Raw genomic sequence first — 23,980 nt, 5'->3', positions numbered from 1 at the left:
AAGCAGATTCCTTTTTGTGTCTGCTACTCTTAGGATTCCTTAATACACTGACAGAGTGCCCTTTTCCTCCCCTCCTCTTGACTTTGAGACCCTTGACCTTCCTGGGACCCCATGCTTCCTGGCTGCATCCCCTGCCCTTCCTACAGTGTTTGTACCACTAGCTGGAAGATGGATGTTCCTCCTCAGTGCTCCCTGGATACATACTCTGATGAGGTAAGACCTGGAACCATTTTGAAATCTGTATGTAGAACAGCTTGGCAGGAAACACAGCTGGCTGGCTCGCCTGCAGCCTTCCCTGTCTTTAAGCCTGGATCACAGGTCTGGGGTCCCTGACCCAGGAGGCTGGGAGGCTGGAGATGGTCTACTCCTTCCCATGGCATTATTCAACTAGCTTGGCTTGCTGGCCCATAAACTCCTGCCTTTGAGGCAGTGACCCAGGCTCTGAGAACTGCTAAATATACCTGTGCCTTGTCATTCCATCATACTGGCTCCATTCCACAGACTAGACATAATCACGAACCTATTACCACCAAATCTCTCCAGAACGATGAATTATAAGCCACAGGCAGAAGGGGACAGTAAGTTCCATGAGTTTTAGGGACTTGCTTTTCCTTAGTTTTGATTTCTGCTGTAGTGATTGTAAGAGCAAAAGGCAAGGCTTTCCCTCACCCTCTGAAGGTTCACAGTCAGGAAGTGACTATAGACACACCCAAGAGAAAAGAGCCACAAACTTCTCATGCACAGAGGAGATCACAACATGTAACCCCTAGTCCATGATTCAGAAACTTGCTTACCCCCGTTTCCATAGAGGGGCAGATGGGGAACGTAGACAGTCTCAAGAGGAAACTGTTTCTAGGGGTATATTGTTTCTAGGGGTACCCAGTGGGCTTGGAGAAACACTGTGGCCTGGGACAAAGTCCTTGGGGCCTGCAGAATAGACAATGGATTGTAAATGGTTCTCTTTGGAATGTTGAATGAGACCAAAATAGAAGACAATGGTGTATGACAAAAGTCTGTCGAGGTGAGTTGACAGACTTCAGCCTCTCTTCCTGCAGAGTTTAGCTAATGAAGGTTCATGGAAGGGACCAGAGGGAATTGTTCTCTTCCTCAGAGGGTCTGGATTCAAGGCCAATATGGCGGCATCATGGCCAAGGCTCTACTGCACCTGCTGCTCTCTAAGTTCCTGTAACGTAAAACAATCAGCATACCAGAGTGCTACATGTTAGGGTGACCTTCCCTGCACTCCTTCATGACCTTCCCCCAAAGGAACTGCAGGAACTTGGGTGTGTCATTGTGCCCTACTTGGAGGTTCCAACACTGTCCACACCTTTGTCTCAGGCTGCCAATGTCCTAGTATTTGATCAGTAGACATTAATGATGGGAGGCCTGACTTTTACTAGACACTCAACCTGTGTTGGCTTTAAGGGACTCAGTTTTGGTAGGACAGACGGCTGTGAAACTTGCCTGTCCAGATCAAATACATGTGGTACTTACAACCTAAATTAAATACAGACAACCTAAATTAAATACTAGGCTTAAATACAAAAGGGTCATGGGTGAACACAGCACATAAAGCAATGGTCTCAGCAGGGTCTCTCTGGGGTGGGTTCACAGTGGTAGGTTCAGGCCTGAGTCTTTTCTTCCCACATCCAGCCTCATTCTTCCCCCTCTCTCCTCTCTCACATCCTTTCGAGCTTAGCATTGGCACTTCATAGGCAATTACTCAGGAAATGACTTTCAGAGTCCTGCTTACGAATTTCTAGATGAATGCTCAGATTTCCCCCAGCTGTCATGCTTCCTGATTTTGAAATGATTCCAGTTCTTGGGCTTCACCAGGGCATACATGCTGACACAAGTTCCAACTGAAACCATTTAGCCTGTAAAACACTCCTGGTCAGGCACCGGCTCATTTGGGCCTGTCCTCGGCCTCTCCATTCTTCCTTAAAGGGTTTCTGGCTCCTAATTTCATTTAACCATATTTGAGCTACAAAATTTAGCAGGCACAGTTGGGGGCAGGGAGGTGAGGCAACCAGGGAATCTAATTTATTGCTGCCATGACTACAGATGTGAAATAAATCTGTGAATCAGTGATGGATCGATCCCACTAAGGCCAGACTTAAATGATTAATCATGGTGAGGAATGCTGTTCAGTCTTCCATCCCCAGGACCCTAAGTGGAGGGCCTTTGGGCTTAATTGGATGGAGAATTAAGACCCCCAGTGCAATCTTGCTGAACCCTCTCCTGTGTGTCTCCCAGTTGTAGCTATGGAAGTTCATGGTACAGATGGTTTTGCCTGGTTCAGAGTCAGGGCTGGCTTCGACCGCACGCTGAGACAGAGTCTGAGGTGACTTTAGTCGCTTTCGCTGTTCTCATGATTATCTGGATATGGCCTATCGCACCGGGGAACCTGTCTCTAATCTGGGAAGGAAATGGCCTGTGTCCCGGAGGGAAAGATTTCCTGTTCCACGTAGAACGAGGACAGGAAGACTGATGAGATACAAGGGAGGAGACTGAGGGAGGACATCTGTTTCAGCGCAGAGGGAGCCTGGAACGGGTGGAAGGGGTGGCAGTGCTCATGGAGACATTAACTTCTTTTGCATATATGACTTGGGATGACCCGGGGAGCAGGGTCACACCATTAGCATGGGACACAGTCCCCCAGGCACAGGAAACACTGTGAGTCCATTCTTTCCTGAGCCTCAGGGAGCCTGGTGATGGGACCCCAGCAGGGTACAGCCTTCCTTACCCAACCTGCTTTCGTAGGCCCATTTCGTCTGACTGGCCTGGTGTCTTATGGAAACCTCGGCTTGTTCCGAGTCGGCAGAGACAGTGGCAGAACGTGGGACACCATGATAAAAGGTAGCCTGAGAGGTGCTGGCCATTGGGCTCCTGTCAGAGGGGAACACAGGGGTGGTCAGTTTCTTTCTTTTTCTTTTTTTTTTTTAATTGTTGGTCGTTCAAAACATTACATAGTTCTTAATACATCATATTTCACTGTTTGATTCAGGTGGGTTATGAAATCCCAATTTTACCCCGTATACAGATTGCTGTATCACATCAGTTACCCTTCCATTGATTGACATATTGCCTTTCTCGTGTCTGATGTATTCTGCTGTCTGTCCTATTCTCTACTATCCCCCCTCCCCTCCCCTCCCCTCCCCTTTTCTCTCTCTACCCCTTCTACTGTAAATCATTTCTTCCATTTGTATTATCTTGTCTTACCCCTCCTTTCCTCTTATATGTCATTTTGTATAACCCTGAGGATCGCCTTCCGTTTCCATGCGATTTCCCTTCTCACTCCCTTTCCCTCCCACCTCTCATCCCTGTTTAATGTAAATCTTCTTCTCAAGCTCTTCGTCCCTACCCTGTCCTTGTTTACTCCCCTTATAACAAAGGGGTCATTTGGTATTTGTTTTTTAAAGATTGACTAGCTTCACTTAGCATAATCTGCTCTAATGCCATCCATTTCTCTCCAAATTCTATGATTTTGTCATTTTTTAATGCAGAGTAATACTCCATTGTGTATAAATGCCACATTTTTTTTATCCATTCGTCTATTGAAGGGCATCTAGGCTGATTCCACAATCTTGCTATCGTGAATTGTGCTGCTATGAACATCGATGTAGCAGTGTCCCTGTAGCATGCTCTTATTAGGTCTTTAGGGAATAGACCGAGAAGGGGAATAGCTGGGTCAAATGGTGGTTCCATTCCCAGCTTTCCAAGAAATCTCCATACTGCTTTCCAAATTGGCTGCACCAATTTGCAGTCCCACCAGCAAGGAACAAGAGTGCCCTTTTCCCTGCATCCTCTCCAGCACTTATTGTTGTTTGACTTCCTAATGGCTGCCAATCTTACTGGAGTGAGATGGTATCTTAGGGTAGTTTTGATTTGCATTTCTCTGACTGCGATGGTGAGCATTTTTTCATGTACTTATTGATTGATTGTATGTCCTCCTCTGAGAAGTGTCTGTTCAGGTCCTTTGCCCATTTATTGATTGGGTTATTTGTTATCTTATTGTCTAATTTTTTGAGTTCTTTGTATATTCTGGTTATTAGGGCACTATCTGAAGTGTGTGGAGTAAAGATTTGTTCCCAGGATGTAGGCTCCCTGTTTATCTCTCTTATTGTTTCTTTTGCTGAGAAAAAACTTTTTAGTTTGAGTAAGTCCCATTTGTTGATTCTAGTTGTTAACTCTTGCGCTATGGGTGTCCTATTGTGGAATTTGGAGCCTGATCCCACAGTATGTAGATCATAACCAACTTTTTCTTCTATCAGATGCCGTGTCTCTGATTTAATATCAAGCTCCTTGATCCATTTTGAGTTAACTTTTGTGCATGGCGAGAGATAGGGATTCAGATTCATTTTGATGCAAATGGATTTCCAGTTTTGCCAGCACCATTTGTTGAAGATGCTATCCTTCCTCCATTGCATGCTTTTAGCCCCTTTATCAAATATAAGATAGTTGTAGTTTTGTGGATTGGTTACTGTGTCCTCTATTCTGTACCATTGGTCCACCCGCCTGTTTTGGTACCAGTACCATGCTGTTTTTGTTACTATTGCTCTGTAGTATAGTTTGAAGTCTGGTATCGCTATACCGCCTGATTCACACTTCCTGCTTAGTATTGTTTTTGCTATTCTGGGTCTTTTATTATTCCATATGAATTTCATGATTCTTTTATCTATTTCTACAAGAAATGCTGTTGGGATTTTGATTGGCATTGCATTGAACTTATAGAGAACTTTTGGTAATATCGCCATTTTGATGATGTTAGTTCGGCCTATCCATGAGCAGGGTATATTTTTCCATCTTCTAAGGTCTTCTTCTATATCTTTCTTTAGGGTTCTGTAATTTTCATTGTATAAATCTTTCACCTCTTTTGTTAGGTTGATTCCCAAGTATTTTATTTTTGGGGGGGATATTGTGAACGGAGTAGTTGTCCTCATTTCCGTTTCAGAGGGTTGGTCGCTGATATACAGGAATGTCTTTGATTTATGCGTGTTGATCTTATATCCTGCCACTTTGCTGAATTCATTTATTAGCTCTAATAGCTTCTTTGTAGACCCTTTTGGGTCTGCTAGGTATAGAATCGTATCATCTGCAAATAGTGATAATTTAAGTTCTTCTTTTCCTATTTTTATGCCTTTAATTTCTTTCGTCTGTCTAATTGCTCTGGCCAGTGTTTCGAGGACTATGTTGAACAGAAGTGGTGAGAGAGGGCATCCCTGTCTTGTACCAGATCTTAGAGGGAATGCCTTCAATTTTTCTCCATTCAGAATGATGCTGGCCTGTGGCTTATCATAGATTGCTTTTACAATGTTGAGGTATGATCCAGTTATCCCTAATTTTTCTAGAGTTTTGAACATAAAGGGATGCTGTACTTTGTCGAATGCTTTTTCTGCATCTATCGAGATGATCATATGGTTCTTATTTTTAAGTCTATTGATGTGGTGAATAACATTTATTGATTTCCGTATATTGAACCAGCCTTGCATCCCATGGATGAATCCTACTTGATCATGGTGTATAATTTTTTTGATATGTATTTGAATCCGATTTGCCAGAATTTTATTGAGGATTTTTGCGTCAAGGTTCATTAGAGATATTGGTTTGTAGTTTTCTTTCTTTGAAGTGTCTTTGTCTGGTTTCGGAATCAGGGTGATGTTGGCCTCGTAGAATGAATTTGGAAGTTCTCCCTTTTTTTTCTATTTCCTGAAATAGCTTGAAAAGTATTGGTGTTAGTTCCTCTTTAAAGGTTTTGTAAAACTCTGCTGTATACCCATCCGGTCCTGGGCTTTTCTTAGTTGGTAATCTTTTGATGGTTTCTTCTATTTCCTCTATTGTTATTGGTCTGTTTAGGTTGTCTATATCCTCCTGGCTCAATCTGGGCAGATCATAAGACTTAAGGAATTTATCTATGCCTTCACTATCCTCTATTTTATTGGAGTATAAGGATTCAAAATAATTTCTGATTATCTTCTGTATTTCTGAAGTGTCTGTTGTGATATTGCCTTTTTCATCCCGTATGCTAGTAATTTGGGTTCTCTCTCTTCTTCTCTTCATTAGCATGGCTAATGGTCTGTCAATTTTATTTATTTTTTCAAAGAACCAACTTTTAGTTTTGTCAATTTTTTCAATTGTTTCTTTTGTTTCCATTTCATTAATTTCAGCTCTGATTTTAATTATTTCTTGCCTTCTACTTCTTTTGCTGTTGTTTTGCTCTTCTTTTTCTAGGATTTTGAGGTGAAGTATGAGATCATTTATTTGTTGGTTTTTTCTTTTTTTGAGGAATGAACTCCAAGCAATGAATTTTCCTCTTAGAACTGCTTTCAATGTGTCCCATAGATTCCGATATGTTGTGTCTGTGTTTTCATTTAACTTTAGGAAGTTTTTAATTTCCTCCTTGATGTCTTCTAAAACCCATTGATCATTCAGCAACCTATTGTTCATTCTCCAAGTGATGCTTGATTTTTCCTTCCTTCTTTTATCATTGATTTTCAGTTTCATTCCATTATGATCAGATAAGATGCATGGTATTATCTCTACCCCTTTATATTGTCTAAGAGTTGCCCTGTGACATAATATATGGTCTATTTTTGAGAAGGTTCTATGTGCTGCTGAGAAAAAAGTGTAACTACTTGATGTTGGGTGGTATAGTCTATATATGTCAATTAAGTCTAGGTTGTTAATTGTGTTATTGAGTTCTATAGTTTCCTTATTTAACTTTTGTTTGGTAGATCTGTCCAGTGGTGAGAGAGGTGTGTTGAAGTCTCCCATGATTATTGTATGGTGATCTATTAGACTCTTGAACTTGAGAAGAGTTTGCTTGATGAACACAGCTGCACCATTATTTGGGGCATATATATTTATGATTGTTATGTCTTGTTGGTGTATGGTTCCCTTGAGCAGTATGAAGTGTCCTTCTTTATCCCTTTTGATTAACTTTGGCTTGAAATCTATTTTATTTGATATGAGTATGGACACTCCTGCTTGTTTCCGAAGTCCATATGAGTGGTATGATTTTTCCCAACCTTTCACATTCAGTCTATGAATATCTTTTCCTATCAGATGCGTCTCCTGTAGGCAGCATATTGTTGGGTCTTGTTTTGTGATCCATTCTACTAGCCTGTGTCTCTTAATTGGTGAGTTTAAGCCATTAACATTTAGGGTTATTATTGAGATATGGTTTGTTCTTCTAGCCATATTTGTTTATTGATGTTACTAAACCTGATTTGTTATCCTCTTTGACTGCTTTCCCCCCTTTACTGTCCTACCTCCCATTGTTGGTTTTCAATGTTATTTTCCATTTCCTCTTCCTGAAATGTTTTGCCAAGGATTTTTTGAAGAGATGGTTTTCTAGCTGCGAATTCTTTTAACTTTTGTTTATCGTGGAAGGTTTTAATTTCATCTTCTATCCTGAAGCTTAATTTTGCTGGATACAAGATTCTTGGTTGGAACCCATTTTCTTTCAGTGTTTGAAATATGTTATTCCAGGATCTTCTAGCTTTCAGAGTCTGTGTTGAGAGATCAGCTGTTATCCTGATTGGTTTACCCCTAAATGTAATCTGCTTTCTTTCTCTTGCAGCTTTTAAAATTCTCTCCTTATTCTGTATGTTGGACATCTTCATTATAATGTGTCTAGGTGTGGATCTCTTATGATTTTGCACAATCGGCGTCCTGTAGGCTTCTAGGATTTGGGATTCTGTCTCATTCTTCAAGTCTGGGAAGTTTTCTCGTATTATTTCACTGAATAGACTGTTTATTCCTTTGGTATGGAGCTCTGTGCCTTCCTGTATCCCAATGACTCTTAAATTTGGTCTTTTGATATTGTCCCATAATTCTTGGATGTTCTGCTCATGGTTTCTTAGCAGACTTGCTGAGCTGTCTATGTTCTTTTCCAGTTGAAATACTTTGTCTTCATTGTCTGATGTTCTTTCTTCTAAGTGATCTACTCTGATGGTAGTATTTTCAATTGAGTTTTTGAGTTGGTTTATTGTTTCCTGCAGTTCTAGGATTTCTATTTATTTGTTTTTTATTACCTCTATCTCCCTGTGAAATTGATCTTTTACTTCCTGGATTTGTTTGTCAATGTGATCTTTCATTGTCTGATTTTGCTGTCTCATGTCTTCCTTGAGACTCCAGATCATCTGAAGCATGTACATCCTGAACTCTTTATCTGACATTCCATCTGTTGCAGCTATTACCTCTTCTAAAGTTGAGTTGACCTGCATTGCCTGTGGTCCTTTCTTTCCTTGTCTTTTCATACTGCTGGCGTTTCTTTCTGCTTGGTGAAACTGTTGTGTTTTTGAAATTTTCCCTCTATTTATTTATATTGCTCTTGTATAGTTGAAAAATCACCCTTGCAGGGCAGGTAGTGGCTGTGAACCTCCTCCAATTGGTGTGATCCGTCTACCACGCTGGCAGGCCCTAGGTCTGCTCTGCTGGTCGGTCAAAGGTCCGCCTACCCAGCAGGCGCGAGGGGCACCTCTGTCACTCCGCAGCTTGCTGGGCCTAACCTCCCGATGGGTCGCAGGTTCCCCTAGCTTGCAGGCACTGGGGGAGGGGCCGGCTCCGCCCCTCAGCAGGCCACCGGACCTGTCCTAGTGGTGGGTCCGGTCTGTGTTCCCTGCAGGCGCATGTAGCTGCTCTGTGACTCCGCAGGTTGCTGGGCCTGACCCGCCCGCCCGTGGGTTGCAGATTCGCCTAGCTTGCATGCACTGGGGGAGGGGCCGGTTCCGCCCCTTAGCAGGCCGCTGGGCCCGTGGTCACAGTCCCGTCTACCTTGCAGACACTGGGGGAGGGGACGGGCCTGCCCCTCAGCAGGCCGCCGGACCTGTCCTACTGGTTGGTCCGGTCCGCGTTCCCTGCAGGCGCGTGTAGCTGCTCTGTGACTCTGCAGGTTGCTGGGCCTGACCCGCCCGCCCGTGGGTTGCAGGTTCGCCTAGCTTGCAGGCATTGGGGGAGGGCGGGGTGGTCAGTTTCTAGTCAGACACCAGGCTAGGACTCAGGTCCAGGGCCTGCTGGGAGCCTGGGGAGGAGGTGGCTGCTTTTCAGACTTCTGCCAGTCACAGATGATGGAGGCCATAGGATTAGACAGGACTCGCTGGGAAATCATGGATTATGGGCCTGCGTGACACTCTGGGTAGCACAGGCCATGTGTGGCCAACTTCTGCCTTACTACAAAATGAAAGGTTCTCCCGGTACCTTCAAATACCATGGGGTTGGATTGCCATCACGGACAGCAGAACATTCTAGAACATTCCCCCTTCTTCCTGGTTCACAACCCTGTTCATTCCATTTGCCCTTTCTTCCTCACTGTTGCTCAAGGCAGATAGAAAACCACTGAAGGTGTTAACAGCAGTTTCAATCAAGCACCGAGGCTTGTTCCTGCAGGAGAACTACCATGAACACTTCCACCATCAGGAGAGTTTTCTGAAGGGCCCGAGGGGGGCAGGCATTGGGTATGAGGCACAAACCTTGCTCTCTGGATGCTTAGAATCAAGACAGACAACCCCAAAATGCTGATCCATACTCTGTCCTTTCTCAGGAATCTCTGGCTTTTAACTGGGACCCAAGAACTATAATTGTAAGGAATTGAGAGGATTTTTTTGGGGGGCAATTTGACCCTGAAATCATTTCATGTGTTACTGGCCCAGGTGGCAGAAACAGGCCCTTGGGAAAATGTCCAGTACATACAGGAGAGCTGACTATGGATGATGGAGGAAACAGACTTTGGTGTCAGACGACCTGAACTTACATGTTGGCTTTTGCACACTAGTGGAGTAACCGCTAAGTGACTTACCTGCTATTGTTCATATAGGGGGAGTCAGGTGGGACCTCTCCTGATCTGGGGCAGATTTCTTGATGCAGGGACAGAGGAGTGGGTGAGGGCTGGACTCTGAGGCTTGGGGTGAGAGGAGGAGGCTGCTTGTCCTAGTGGTGGGGACTGTGGGATGGGGTATTCCCTTCCATGTCTGTAGTAGGTACAGGCAGGTCTTTCAGGCACCTGCTCAGGGACAGTCGGAGGGCCTTCATCTGTGGCCACAGATCACTACATTCTCAGGGCACAATACTGGAAAGGTGCCCTGGGTTTAGGGGCAAGATGCTTGGGTCCTATGTTAGGTGGCCACAGGGGTCAAGGACAAGCAGACACAGGTGAGGTCCCTAGGCAAGTGTCACCCCTTGCTTTGCTCCAGGCCTCAAGGCCAGGTCAGGTCACTCCTCCAGGCCTCCAGAGACTTTTCTTAACCTTTGTAGCAAGATAATGCCTGTCCTGCCTCACTCATCAGGTGTGCATTGGGACCCAAAGAGGTAATGCAAGTCCCCATGAAAGGACTTTGAAAAGCTGTTGAACAAACAGAGCGGGTTATGCTTGAGGTGAGGTAGGAACTCTAGTCACTTCCATCTTGGTGGACATTTCCCCAACACCTTCTCTGTATAGTTGCCTGGGCTGGGACATGGCAGGGCCTCTGTGGTGCCTGCCAGGGTTCTGCTGCAGCCTCAGTTCTCAGGAAGCAGAACCATGGTCCCGGCCTATTTGGACTGAACAGAGCTCCATGTTCCATCCACCAGGGAGACAGTACAAGGAGTACTCATCATATTCCAGCCCCTGGGGAGCTTAGACGGCTCAAGGCCTGCTTCCTCAGCTGCTATAGAGCAGGAAAGGGGGCCGCTCTTGCCTGGGGGAACTTGGGCAGTTGTGGGGAAATGGGAGGAGGAGCTCCTCCAGGCCTGGGGTGGCGGTTGGCCTTCCTGTTTATAAGGATGCTTGCTCTGTCGCTGCTCCCCTTCCCAATGCCTGCCTTAACACACATGTGCACACACATCACACTTCTTGCCCAAATGGGTTCGGGGAGGATTCAGTCTCTCAGCTATCTTGTGTGAGGAAAATCCAGGACATTATCCCCAGAGACCCAGCCATAGAGCATACGGACACTAGGAAGGTCCCTCAGGTCCTCCCTGCTCCTCAGAGCTCTTGGGAACAGAAAATATTCCCCGTGAAATATGAATAAAGGTTAGACACATCACGTGGAATACAGCTGACTTGGAACCATGATTTGTGTTCTAGGTGTGCTAAGTGGCTCAAGGCAAGTGTGGGAGCAGAATAGAGAATAACAACAATCCCTAGCGCTGGCAGAGGTGTCCTGCGTGCTAGCCACCCGTTACAACTCTGCCTCACAATGCATGAGTTGGACTCTCTTCCTCTTCCTTTATACAGGTGGAGAAACAGGTACAAGGAGATGGAGTGGCAGCCCTATAACGTACTGCTAGCTAAGCTATGCAGAGACTCAAACCCAGAGCTGAGACTCAAACCCAGGCAGTGTGGCTCCGGAGTCCCTGTTCTCAGACACCTTGAAGCAATCATTTTACAGTTAGGCCCCTTCAGTGCCATATCACTGAACTTGCTTTTGGGTGCCAGGAAGTGAAGTGAAGGGGTCTTCAAAAGCTATTCCCTTTATGTGCAAGGCCTTTGAGGGGTGGTTAGCATCAATCAGATCTATCTGGCTAAGCCTCTGGAGGCCTGAAGTGTGGACCAGAGGGGTGGTGCAGAGCAAGAGCAGGATGCCACCTTGCCAGGCCAACAGGAGGCCCAGTCCCCTCCAGCTGACCTTGGGGCTTTCCTACTCAACAAAGTTGGGACTTAATTCCTGCTTCTCACCAAAACCAAACTGGCCTTGTGCACTTTTTAAATCTCATGTCAACCCAATTCACCAGTGGAGACACTTGACTGCCCACCTCTGCCACCACGATCGTCCTTTGGGAGCTTTGGGGGGGGTATTGTAGGGAATGAGACACGAGGACCAGGACTGTGGATCAGAAGGCTTAGGGACGCTCCCATACTGGTTTCTTCAGAGCTGGGCACATAGAAAGCATTTATTCATTTCTTCCATAATGAGTGTCTGGGGTGTGTCAAGTCCTGTCACAGAAATTTAATCAATATTCCCTGAATGATAGTTGACCTTGGAAACAAGCCCAGCCTTTTTCTTTCCCTGGATAGACTGCACCATCCCTTTGGCAGTCCACTCTCTGCTTACCCAAGGACACTGCCCATGAGCCCTCTGCTGTCTCTGGTGGGTTGAGCTCTTATCTCCATACTCGGATGCCCTGCTCTTCTATCTCTGGTAGTTCTGGGCACTAGGACCCTGATCTTAGAACCCACCCCCGTGAGCAACTCTGTGGCAGCGGTGAGCAGAAGCCCCTTGCTCAACCAACTCTTTCTCTGGAGCCCTACCACATCCCTCCTCATCTTTGGTCTTCCAAAGGTTCAAACAGAATTCCTAAGTGTGAGTTTTCACCTCACTTACCCATCCCCATACCACTGCAAAGACTCTTACCTTGCATTAAGACGAGATAACATCAATGATGAATAAACCGATTTGAAGTCTATTGGAAAAAAAGAACAGAAGAACAGAAAGACAATATTGGCAGGAATAGGGGAAAAAACTATTTTTCTTTGTATTTAAATTTTTTTTTCTTAAAATCCCTGATACTGAAATTGAGGCTTGAACTACAGCAGTTTTCTAGTTTCACTTTACCTCTGTCTTATACATTATGAGATTGAACTTTATAAAACGAGACAGAATTCAAGAACAGAATTTTCAAGAAACTGTGGATTTTGGAAATTTGAGTTTCTTTTGCTAATCTCTTAGGTGTTCACAAATTCCTCCCTCTGTCAGGGACAAAAGACATTTGTCTACCAGAGATGACCAAGGTACAGAGGACATAAAAATATTAAGAATTATTTTTAACTTTAAAGAAATTGCTCATATCATTTATGATATCACTTGATTGATTGCCTTGATGGTATGACATCAAGAATTTCACGTACATTGGGATAAAATATGCCATGAATTCAAGGAATAGAGAATGGCAAAGTGGAAGCAGTCAGGAAATGAGAACGAAAACAGTTCAACTTGAAACATAAATGTTTAACAATTATACTTACCCAGAGTTTACTCATGGGACAGAATGGGATTCAGGAAATGACTTGCCTATGAGAGTGTGATGTCTACAAAAATTAAGCAACATGGGCAAATGGTGAAACTGTAATAGTCAGTTATAAAAGTAGAATACAAGCTGGGTATACAACATGTTTAAGATGGTTAAAAACAAGACACTACCACAAAATGACAACCATCACTGACACATATGCAGATGATAAGAGTAGGAGACAGAATACAAAGCACTAAAATGTGAATTTGCTTTACCTGTGTTTGGATGTTAGCAGATAGGGGTGAGGTATTTCTACTTTTTTCAAATTTCCTTTTTTTTTTTTTTTTTGGTATTGGGGATTGAACTCAGGGGCACTCGGCCACTGAACCACATCTCCAGCTCTATTTAGTATTTTATTTGGCGACAGGGTCTCACTGAATTGCTTAGTGCCTCGCTTTTGCTGAGGCTGGCTTTGAACTCACCATCCTCCTGCCTCAGCCTCCCTAGCCGCTGGGGTTACAGGCGTGGGTCACTGTGTCCAGTTCATCTTTTAAAAGAGATGATCAAGAATAGATTATTTCTTTGAAAATGAAGATATGCACATAGCTTATTAAATAGAAACAAAGGATGAAAGGAGGATGGAAAGGAGAAGAGAAAGAAGTAATTGGGAGAGGAGAGAGAGCTGGGGAGACTGTCTTGGGTCTTGTTATTTCCTGTGGTCTTGGACTAGTCACATATCCTCTGAATACAGGTCCTCATTTGTAAAGCAGGGATGGGGGATCATGGCTGGGAGCATCAAAGGAAATACAATCTGTGAAATGAACCATACACACCCTGTGCCATTGGATTGTGTTGCCTGACCTTCCTTGGGATGGGACACATGCCGAATACACAGCAGGAATCTGTAGAGAGTGGAGGCTGGATGTCCCCAGCCCTGGGTCACCAGCATCCCCCCTACCAGTTGCCAACTCAAATCTACAAACGGGAAGTCTTCCTGCATCAGAACTCAGCTGGCCCTCCCCTCCAGCTTTATGAGTCTTTCTTGCATCTTTCTTAATAGCTAGATTTCCTCTCGGGAATAGCAGTCTGGACATCAACTCTCAACCGGATTGACAATCTTGTCATTGCATTTAGGACAAACAGCAGTCAGAGGCTCCAGGAGGAGCTAGCAAAGGTAAAGAAAATCAAATCCAGCGTATTTTATGTTTCAAAGTATTATTAGGCACAACTTTCATGAATCAAAATCAACATACTGTGAGGTCTCTTGCCAAGGAGCAGATTTCTCATTAGGAAGTTCTTGGGGTTTAAAAAAAAGTGTGTGTGGGGGGGTCCTCCTCATGGGGTCCTTCCTCTTGACAGCATGTTCTGTGGCAGCAGGTAGGTTTACTCCTTCCTTCTGGCACCTTCTTTCTTGTGAGATCAGAAGAGTATTTTCACACCTTACAGTTTTATATGGTGTGGGAGATAACAGGGCATTTTCAGGTATATTATTTTATTTAATCATCCCAATTACCTTGTGAAGAAAGATGTTTTTGTGCAAGGAGAAACTGAAACCCTGAGAAAGGAAGGGACATGCCCAGGTCATAGACCCCACCATGTGCTGGGTCTTCTGGTGCTGGTGCCACAGGGCTTACACTCACGTGCCACATCCAGTATTTGTAACCCCTTGGGGATGTCAGATAAATGTGGCTATAGATTATTCAGTGGCAATTGATGCTGTATTTATATTTTAGTTGCACATCTAATTTTATTGGATTTTTCCACAGCCATGGAAGAAATCATGTCTTTAGGAAAGAGACGGGTGGGGGTTGTTGGTCTGACAACTGGATTTGTGCAGAGTAATGGAATGACTAGAATTGACCTGCCACAGAATATAAGGTGGAGGGTGCAGATCCCTCTCATACCCTCTACACCATTTCTTGTCTTGTCTTTGGGTTATTTCCATTTCACAAGGTAGGGAAATGTGGCCAGGGAGTGTGGCCATTCAAAGTCAATGGCAGGGGAATGATATTAATAATAGCTAACATTTACATAGGCTTAAAATGCTAAGTACCTGGCAGAGCTCATAATGCTTCAGATAACTTGACCCCATTAATATTCACCTACATCCAATAAGGTAGGTCTATTGCTATTGCTAATTTCAGTGAAGGAAAACCAAGATACAGATTTGTCCAACTTCATGCCACTAGAAAGTGGGAGAGAGCAGGCATTCAAACCTAAGCAGTCAAACTCCAGAGATAGAAAGAAAAATGTGCTCATGTGGCAGACTCCCATCTGCCCCTAAGTAAGCAAATAAAGGGCAATGATGCTCCCCCTTCACTGACGGATCCTGTGGCAGACATTGCTAGTCAAGCACAGCACTCTTTCCTGCTGAGCCCAGATGGAGCCTCACAATCCTTCTCAACATAGTGATCCACCACCAATATCTGGAAACCAGCCAATCATAATGAGGGATAGGAGCCTATCTGTCTTCTCTAGGGAACATACTATAAATGCCAATTAATTCATGCAGTATGGAGCGTTGAATCCATGGCCTTGCACATGCTACATAAGTACTCTACTACTGAGCTACATCCCCCGTCTTTTTATTTTGAGACAGAGTCTTGCTAAGTTGCACAGGTCAGCCTTGAACTTGCAATCAACCTACTTCATTCAGCCACTTGAATAGCTGGGATTATAGGTATGCACCATTGTGCCCAACCATATATATTTTTTTTTAAATAAATGTCTCTCTGTGTGCTCATGTGTGGCCTTATAAAATGAATTTGATAATTTGATTCAATTTGCATGTACGGAACATCTGCTATGGGTCACGGAGGTGCTCTTGTTGGGCACTGAGATGCAAAACAAGGTAAAAACAAAGTTATATCTTAAAGATATTAGAAGAATATTCTACATAAAGAAACCTTGCTGGCGGGGCTGGGGTTGTGGCTTAGTGGTAGAGTGCTGGCCTAGCATGCATGAGGCAGTGGGTTCGATCCTCAGCACCACATAAATGTAAAATAAAGATATTGTGTCCACGTAAAAATAAAAAATAAAAAAAAGAGAGAAACCTTGCTGGGGCTGGGACTGGGGCTCAGCAGTAGCATACTTGCCTGGCATGTGTGAGGCATTGGGTTTGATTCTCAGCACTGCATATAAATAAAATAAAGGTCTATCAACAAAAACCAAAAACAAAAACATTTTTTTAAAAAGAAACCTTGCTATAAATTCTTTCAAAAAGTGAATTCTCTCGTAAGTCCCTTCTTAACCTGTTTTGTACAATCTGGCTTGGTACTTTGGGTTTGCATAGACCAAGGCATTCTTCCATGTACCTTTAAATCCATTTTAGCATTCCCCTACAGTTTTTTTCAGTGCCTTTCCAATTTTCGCTAGCAGGCCATTTATTTTCAAAGCTTTTGCTTTATACACAGTTCCATTCACTTGACAGCATTGTATTTGTCCTGCTCTAGTGGGTAATATATTTACAAAGATTCAGCACATAGAGAGGACATGTTAAGAATGCTTGATTCATACTGTGCAAGAGAAAAACCCTGAATGCTATTTTTCAGTATTAGAATTGCGCTTGGTACTTGAACAGCGGGGATATTAGGATCCCAAGAGGGAGCTTAGTTGTAGAGGCACACAGAAAAGAATTTCCCAGCAATAGAGCAATTACCTCTCCAATACAACAACTCAACTTTCATGAAGATAGTAGGAATGGAGAATGATACATGTGATTAGACAAAAAAAGGATACAGATAAAATATCTGCTGAGAACACCCAGCTTTTTGTGTGTGTGGAATCAGATTTTTAGGACTAACTATTTAAGCTGCTTGGGATGTTTGCAGTAGGTAGCGGAACTGAGGCAGAAGAATAGTTTAGTTTTACTTCTAGTTTGACTTAAGCTGATACAGATGGCCTGGAACTAAAGCTTCTGTACCTTGTTGGATATGGCCATGTAGTCACGACATCAAGGTGAGATACCCCATGCACCTCTGTGAATCCCATTAACCACTGCTGGTGAACAGCACAAGGGGGAAGTTGTCAAATGGTGAAATTCTACTCAAGGAAGTCGTGCCAATTGCAGAGACAGTATTGGAAAAGTGTCAGCCCTGGGATGAGAGGCATCACTCCAAAGTCAAATATTCAGCTGCATCGAAAGACTATTCCTTCCGGGGGTTTGAATGGGCACCCTGTGAAGCATAGCAGGGTCTTTATCAGGGTCTTTTGATCTATTATCAGATGGTAGGAATGTCTTCTAGGAAATAATTAGAGACCATTGAAAAAAACTTAGTTATATGTTCACCAAAATGTTGTTTTACAAAAGTAACAATAAGATCAGAAACAATGAATGGTTGATAATAGGGGATCAATTGGAAATATTGTGACTTAGTCTGGAAGGAAGTGGGGGAGAAGAGGTGGAGATAGGATGGTTATTGGGTACAGAGGTGCCTTTGGATAGGAAGAATGACTTTTAATGTTCCATAGCACAGTAGGTTAACTATGTTTGACAACAATTCACTGAATATTTAAAAGTAATTAATAGAGAAGATTTTGAAGGCTCTCAACACAAAGATAGGACAAATGCCAGAGCTGACAGATTTACCAGTCACCTTGATCTGATCACTACACATTGAATACATGCATTGAAATGTCAGGTTGTACTCCATAATTATGTACAATTATTGAGTTAATTAAAAATAAAGATTAAAAAAGAAAAGTAAGCTAAATAATACTAAAAATTTGAAATATAAAATTATATTCATATAAATACATACTATTTATTTATGACCACAGCATATTAGTATATAAACAAAGGAACGTTAAAAACTGGTTAAAACACTATAATAAAGTTTGATGCAGCTGGGCTTGGTGGCTCATGCCTATATTCCCAGTGGCTCAGGAAGCTGAGGCAGGAAGATTATGAGCTCAAAGCTAGCCTCAGTAACTTAGCAAGGCCTTGTCTCAAAATAAATATAAAAAAAGTGGGGCAGAGGATATGGCTCAGTGGTTGAGTGCCCCTGGGTTCAATCCCGGGTACAAAAAAACCCCCTCTGATCTCCACCTTTATTAACCTGGTAACCGAGAAAGGAATAAAATATCACTAGTCAGTAAATTATACTGGGGAGGTAGAACCAAAGTGTGAAAAGTGATTATCATCTCTGAGCAATGGTAATTTCTTTCTCTCTTTCTTTCCTTTCTTTTAAAATTTATACTATATTTAGTATCTAAAACACCCACAATGAATGGGTACAATAAGGAAAAGATAAAAATTATCTTTTTTTTTTAAACAGGCACTTTATTTCCTGAGGTCTCCCCGTCTTGGGCACAGTGCTTGGGGCATGGCTGTTGGAGTTGTGAGAACTTTGCCTATAAGAGTCTTCCTACCTGTCAGCACCATGGACAGAGTTAATAATTTGGGCTTGGTTGCCTCTGGGGCTTGTTCTTTCTTCCAGGGGTGACCATCTTTTGAGAGGCCTGCCTCCAGATACCCACTTCTAGATGCTCTTCTGTATAAAGATACTGTTAGATACTGTTTCCCTTCTAGACGTTTTTCCTCCTCTAGATATTCCCTCCCTCTGGATACTCACCCTGTCCCAGATGCTTTTCAAATGGATGTGCTTTTCTCAGATTCTCTCCTTTAAACATGTAGTCTGTTATGTTTATAAACTTGTCCTCCTCTAGATACTCATCCTCCTCCAGATACTCTTCCTCCTCGGTAGACTCATACTCCTCCAGAGCGACTTCCTCCTCCAGAGAGTCTTCCTGCCTTGAATGCTCTCTCTTCTCCAGATCCTCTTCCTTTCCTGGGTAATGTTTCCCTTTCAGAGACTTTTTGGTTTCACCAGGTGTAGATGTATCCCTCAAATTCTCCCTATCGAACTCTACCTTGGTATCTTCTTTTGCTGAAGGGAAGTTCTGTGTGGAAAATTCAGACCTTGTGGGAGAGGGAGCAGCCAAGTCTCCTGACACTGAATTGTTTTCAGAAGACATGTTGGAGAAGCAGCAGGTGAAGTCACTTTACCACCCTGGGAACAAAGAAAGGAACAGAATCCCATTAGTTGGTAACAGCTAACTATACAGAGATCCAATCCACTTGTTCTCTCATTTCATTTGGGAGTCTTTAAATATCGTGACCCTTGAGAAGGGACAAAAATAGAACTCCCAGAGGCTTCACCCTCAACGAGCTGATGGGGAGGCCACACCTGGAGGCAAAGACTTTGCAAATACTGCATCGTATGACGTCCACAAGGAGGACCAGAAAGTGAAGAAGTGATGGGCACTTTAGAGTTGAGCAGTGTGACTATTAGAGAATAGGAATATTTATTAGTCAAGAAATATTTATTGTCGCCATAGATAAGACAGACTCTCAGGAGCTTGAATCTTGAGAGGAAAAAGACTCATGCGAACAGACGTCTAAACCCAAAGTGACCAGCACAAGCAGGCTGGAGTAGACACTGTGGGTGGGGCCCCTGGTCATTTAGGTCTCTGCGGTTGGAGGTCAGCAAGGCTCATTTTCACAGCTCCTACATATGCTGTCACCTCTGCTAGAAGTCCCCTTTCCCCTCTCACTGGGCAAAAACTTACATTTCGTTCCCCGCATCTTGACTCCTCCAGGAAGCCTTCCAGGATCCATCCTATGCCCATCCATCTGGGCCTTTATTTTTATTGAAGAAATCATTTTGTTTTTCCAACAGTGGGAAATTCTCAAAAGCAGGAAGGGCTGATTCTTTTTCGAAAATGCATTTTGCATTCCCCTCTGCCTCCCCATCTCTGCTGTGACTCTCCACAGTGACCCGAGCGTTTCTAGTCTGGATTACTGAGCTTCCTGAGACCACTGCCACCACCTTGCTATGTTCTCCATGGAAAGTCTTGTAGAAATACAAATCATACCAGGTCTTCCCTTGCTTAGCCCTCCAGACACGCCCCCCCCTCCACACTGCAGCTCTCTGTTGTGCTTAGAATATAATGAAAGCCATCCCATGTCTTGTAGGGCCTTCCTGGGTCTCTGATCTCATGTCTTCCAAACCTTCCTCCCTGCCTGTCGGAAATCCTCACCTGCAGCACTTGTCACTTGTCTCATTATGTATCTATCTCTATGTTGACTTATTCGGCCTCTCTTTCACTAGGCATGTGCCCGTGTCTCAATGACAGTGAACTTGTATAACTTGTTCTCCACTCTCCTTCCTGTGGTTGTCGGCCTGGAGCCTGGTGTATGATAGAAGTCCAGTCACTCTATGGCCAGTGACTGAAGGCAGGGCCATCATGTGGGTTCAGAGCAGTGCATCACAAAGTTTTAAAAATAACCTTTATTTTTCACAGTGGGATTAAGCTAACAAGACTGTTCCTTGTGGAGGCAACCAGCCCAGAGTCCTGAACAGAGAGGTGTCTTGGCCTTTTTTTTCCTGGCCAGTTGGGAAGTTCTGTTCTAGGGAATCATTCAGAGGACATCTCCAGGATCACTTCTAACATAAGCAGTGTGATGTTCAAGATGAGGATGTGATGGGCCAGGGCATTTATCATAGGCCAGTGGGCACATCTGTCCACCCACAGTGTTGTTAGAGCCCTTGGACAGATTCTGCTAGGATCAGCTGGTGTGGTGAACACAAAGGTGCTCTACTCAGACCTCTTTTCAAAGAAGGATTTGCTGCCCAGCTGTGGGGAGTATGGTCAGCAGACAGCTCCTGCAGGGTGTGCCTTGGCTACAGAGTCTCTTGCTAGAAGACTGGTCCTTCTTGGGATGGCCCGTCTCACCTCATGACTGAGGAAGGTGGGTATGAAAGCCCAGTCAGCCCAGGTGGGATGCTGAGAGGTGGAACTCACCTAAGGCTTCCCAGCAGGCTGGCAGAAGCTTATCAAGTCTGCACCACAAGGACCATCCCTGGGCCCAGTCCTGCTGCTGCTTCCTTTCTCAGGGGTTGAGAAATGTTTTGTATCTCAACAGGTTGCATCTCCCCTATTTGCACCTGTGACCAGCGGCTCTAGAACCTTTTCCACTTTAAGGGAAGCTGCTCTAGTCTTAAAACTTAAACACACCATCTCTTATGGCCATTCACGTCTAACTTACCCTCAGTCTCCGTGCCTTCCCCACAAGCCAGCGCTGGGATGATGAGAGGGGTTGGAAGGGGTGACAAGGAGGCTCCTGAACCTGCTCCCAGGCAGGCCCATCTGTGTACTTCCTTATAAAAACCAGTTGTACCAAGAACACTGCTAAGTCAGTTTAGCAAGAACTCCGCCCTTCCTTATCTATATGCAATCACCCTTGATGATAATCTAATCAGGTTCCTCACCTCCCACTATCCTCCAGGTGGCATTTGACCTCCCTGGCTTGTCTTTAACGAGAATGCTGTCAGAACTGCATGCAGTGACACCTGCCTGTAATCCAAGCTACTCTGGAGGTTGAGGCAGGAGGACGGCAAGTTTGAGGCCAGCTTGGGTAATTTATGGAAACCCTCTCTCAAAATAAAAATTTTAAAAGGGCTGGGATGTATCTAAGTGGTAAAACAGCCATGATTAAAAAAAAAAGAAAAAAAAAAAGAAAGGAAGGAAAGGAAGAAAAATGCTGTCAGGTAAGTTTAACTAGAATTCCCTCTCTTGATGCCCCTTCTTAATTTTCCATCCATTCTCCTGGCATCTTTTTAAAAAAAATTAAAGTTATACTATACATGGACACAGTATCTTTATTTTGTTTATTTATTTTTATGTGGTACTGAGAGTTGAACCCAGGATCTCACACATGCAAGGCAAGCTCTACTGCTGAGCCCCAGCCCCAGCCCCAGTTCTCCTGGCATCTTGATGTACATTTTTACTCTGGGGTCCCACTCAGCTCCTTGGCTACAAATTCCTACTCGCTCTTGCTGCATTTAGAACGGAGTCCAGTTCTGTACTGAGGTCTCCTTTCTCCTCCTGCTTCAGTGGCTGTTCAGTTTGGTTTTCTTTGATGGCCACACTCTGGGATGCGAGAGGATCATGCGCAGGCACCTCCCTTCCATCAAAGGCTTATGCTTCAGGGCTTCCCACCTTTCAGATATTTTAGTTGCTTAAGAGATCAGAATCAGCTGTTCTTCTAGACAGCCCAGATTGCCTGTCAGCAGCATACCGTCATTCAGGGTTGGAAGCCTTTTCTCTCCATATTCTCCTCAGGCCTTGTAAAAGAGGATCTAGTCAGCTTCATTCTCATATCAAAGACCAGAAAACAAACTCCCTTCTAGACACCTTCCCTTTAACTCTTCTAGAAATTTCTACCAAAAGCCTATAGGCAGAAATAAATAGTAAAAGCAGTCTGATACCCAGTGTCTGAGGCAAACAATGTTGCCCTGAATCTTGTGATTCAGATCTTGATCCATTTTGATCATAGTTTCTGACAGATTGCAGGTTAATTCCTGTGGTTACAACAGGAAAAGCAACTTTATGTTGAATAACTGCAGCTCATTCATTTTTTTTGACCAGCTTCCCAAGATGGCCACCTCCATCCAATCAGGCTGGCAGACATTTTTATTCAGTTTAAATAATGCTTTTCTAAAAATTGGAAGCCTTCACGAAGTCTTGAGGTCGTGGCTTCTCTTGGAGACAGGCATCAGCTCTGGGCAGAGTTTCCCATAGGGATGAAATGAATGGTGTGTGCTCTTTCCATTTCTGCCTCTGCCCTGCCACGGCCTTGGGTGGTCAGTTAGCAGGCAGGCTTGTTGTCACACAGTCTGTGGTGTTTCTTATGGTAGAGCAATAGTTCCCTGTTCCCAAATCTCTATCAAAGGTGAGGAAACAAAAGACCCACGAAGAGGTCGGATTCTTTTTTCCCTTTACTTACTCGTGCATTGGCTTCTCTTTCCAGCCCCTGTCGGGAGGAGGGACCTTTGCTCTAGGTTGTTGGTTTGGTGGTGGTAAGTGCCATGCTCACCACCAAATACCTACCCATGGTCACTGTGAGACACGAAGACATGCAGGTTCTTTGTCTTGTGAACTTGGAGAATGAAATCCATGGGCATGAAGGGTGAGAGCAAAGTAACAGGATTTATTAAAGTAACAGCAAGAAAACAGGGCTCCCATACGGGGAGGGGTCCCAAGAGGGCTGGGCGTCTCTCATCTAGGAGCTTATATTGATAACCTTGGAGGGGAGTTAGGTGACCTTGAAGACCACAGGCTTAGAGATGTTTTAAAGAAGTGGGTCTTTAAGTCCAGTCACACCAGGGTGCCTGGTGTTTATGCACCTCCTGTCCAATCAGGATGTCGATTTCATGCCACTTCGCTTCAGGGTTTTGGCACAGATGTTCAGGCTCCGATGGAGTCACTGGCCATGAGCTGTCTACTCCATTTGTGGTCAATGGCAGACGTGCAGAAGCAAAATGCCACCTCAGGAGGGGCCCTTAACCCTGTCTGCCTAACGCGTTTCTATTTCCTGCTCTCAGTAGTAGAGTGCTGGGTATGTAACAGGTTCTCATTAAAATCTGCCAAAAGAATAAATGAACAAATAAAGAGAATATTAATCATGTGCTTTGGGCTTTGCCAAGCTTACTTACTGATGATGTGTCTATGCTTATTTAGTGAAGAGGGTAAAGCTTTATGTCAAGGTCAACATACTTCCAGAAACCTTCCACACTGCATAGTAAATGAGAGGCTGGCAGATTTCCACAAGGTGAGGTTTATTTCTAGATCTCATTTTTTATTCTAAGGTGAACATGCTTAGTTGAAATAAATGAGGAAGACAGAAGTAGATGACAAGTAAACAAACAAAACAGAACACTCCCTCTGCAAATAAGAAGAGGAAGGGTAATAGGTTCCAGCTGAGTAGCCTACAGAAGGACTCCATGTTCTGGTTGTGGTTATTAAGGCAAAGGAGCTACCAGGGCCTGCCTGTCTCCTTTGGGTCCTGTGAATGGAGGGCAGTGCTGTCCTCAGTTCTTCTCTCTCTCCCAGGAGCTGTGGCCCTACTGAAAGGAATCATGCTCCAGAAACCAAATGAAGCTGGGTGAGAACACAGTCTTTGGGGTGAGGGAAAGAGGCAAGAGAGCAGACTGCACCCTAAGGATGAGCAGGTATCCTCTGAGCAACTCATGTGGTCCTTAGGCGC

At 44.0% G+C, this 23,980-nt stretch overlaps 1 protein-coding gene across 1 annotated transcript in view; it reads right to left on the bottom strand.

The window, feature by feature from the left end:
- Erich6b (glutamate rich 6B) overlaps positions 1-18,906 on the bottom strand; it is a 48,272-nt gene extending 29,366 nt beyond the window's left edge. The window contains exons 1-3 of the mRNA XM_077795470.1: positions 18,504-18,906; positions 12,333-12,381; positions 2,747-2,889 (exon numbers count right to left, since the gene is read on the bottom strand). Coding sequence (XP_077651596.1) covers positions 2,747-2,889; positions 12,333-12,381; positions 18,504-18,906 — 595 coding nt within the window. The remainder of the gene's footprint in view (positions 1-2,746; positions 2,890-12,332; positions 12,382-18,503) is intronic.
- Positions 18,907-23,980: the final 5,074 nt, after the last annotated feature.

This window comes from Urocitellus parryii, chromosome 2, assembly GCF_045843805.1.
Source record: "Urocitellus parryii isolate mUroPar1 chromosome 2, mUroPar1.hap1, whole genome shotgun sequence".
NCBI lineage: Eukaryota > Metazoa > Chordata > Mammalia > Rodentia > Sciuridae > Urocitellus > Urocitellus parryii.
The sequence above is the reverse complement of the archived record's forward strand: the minus strand, read 5'-3'. Positions and strand labels throughout refer to the sequence as shown.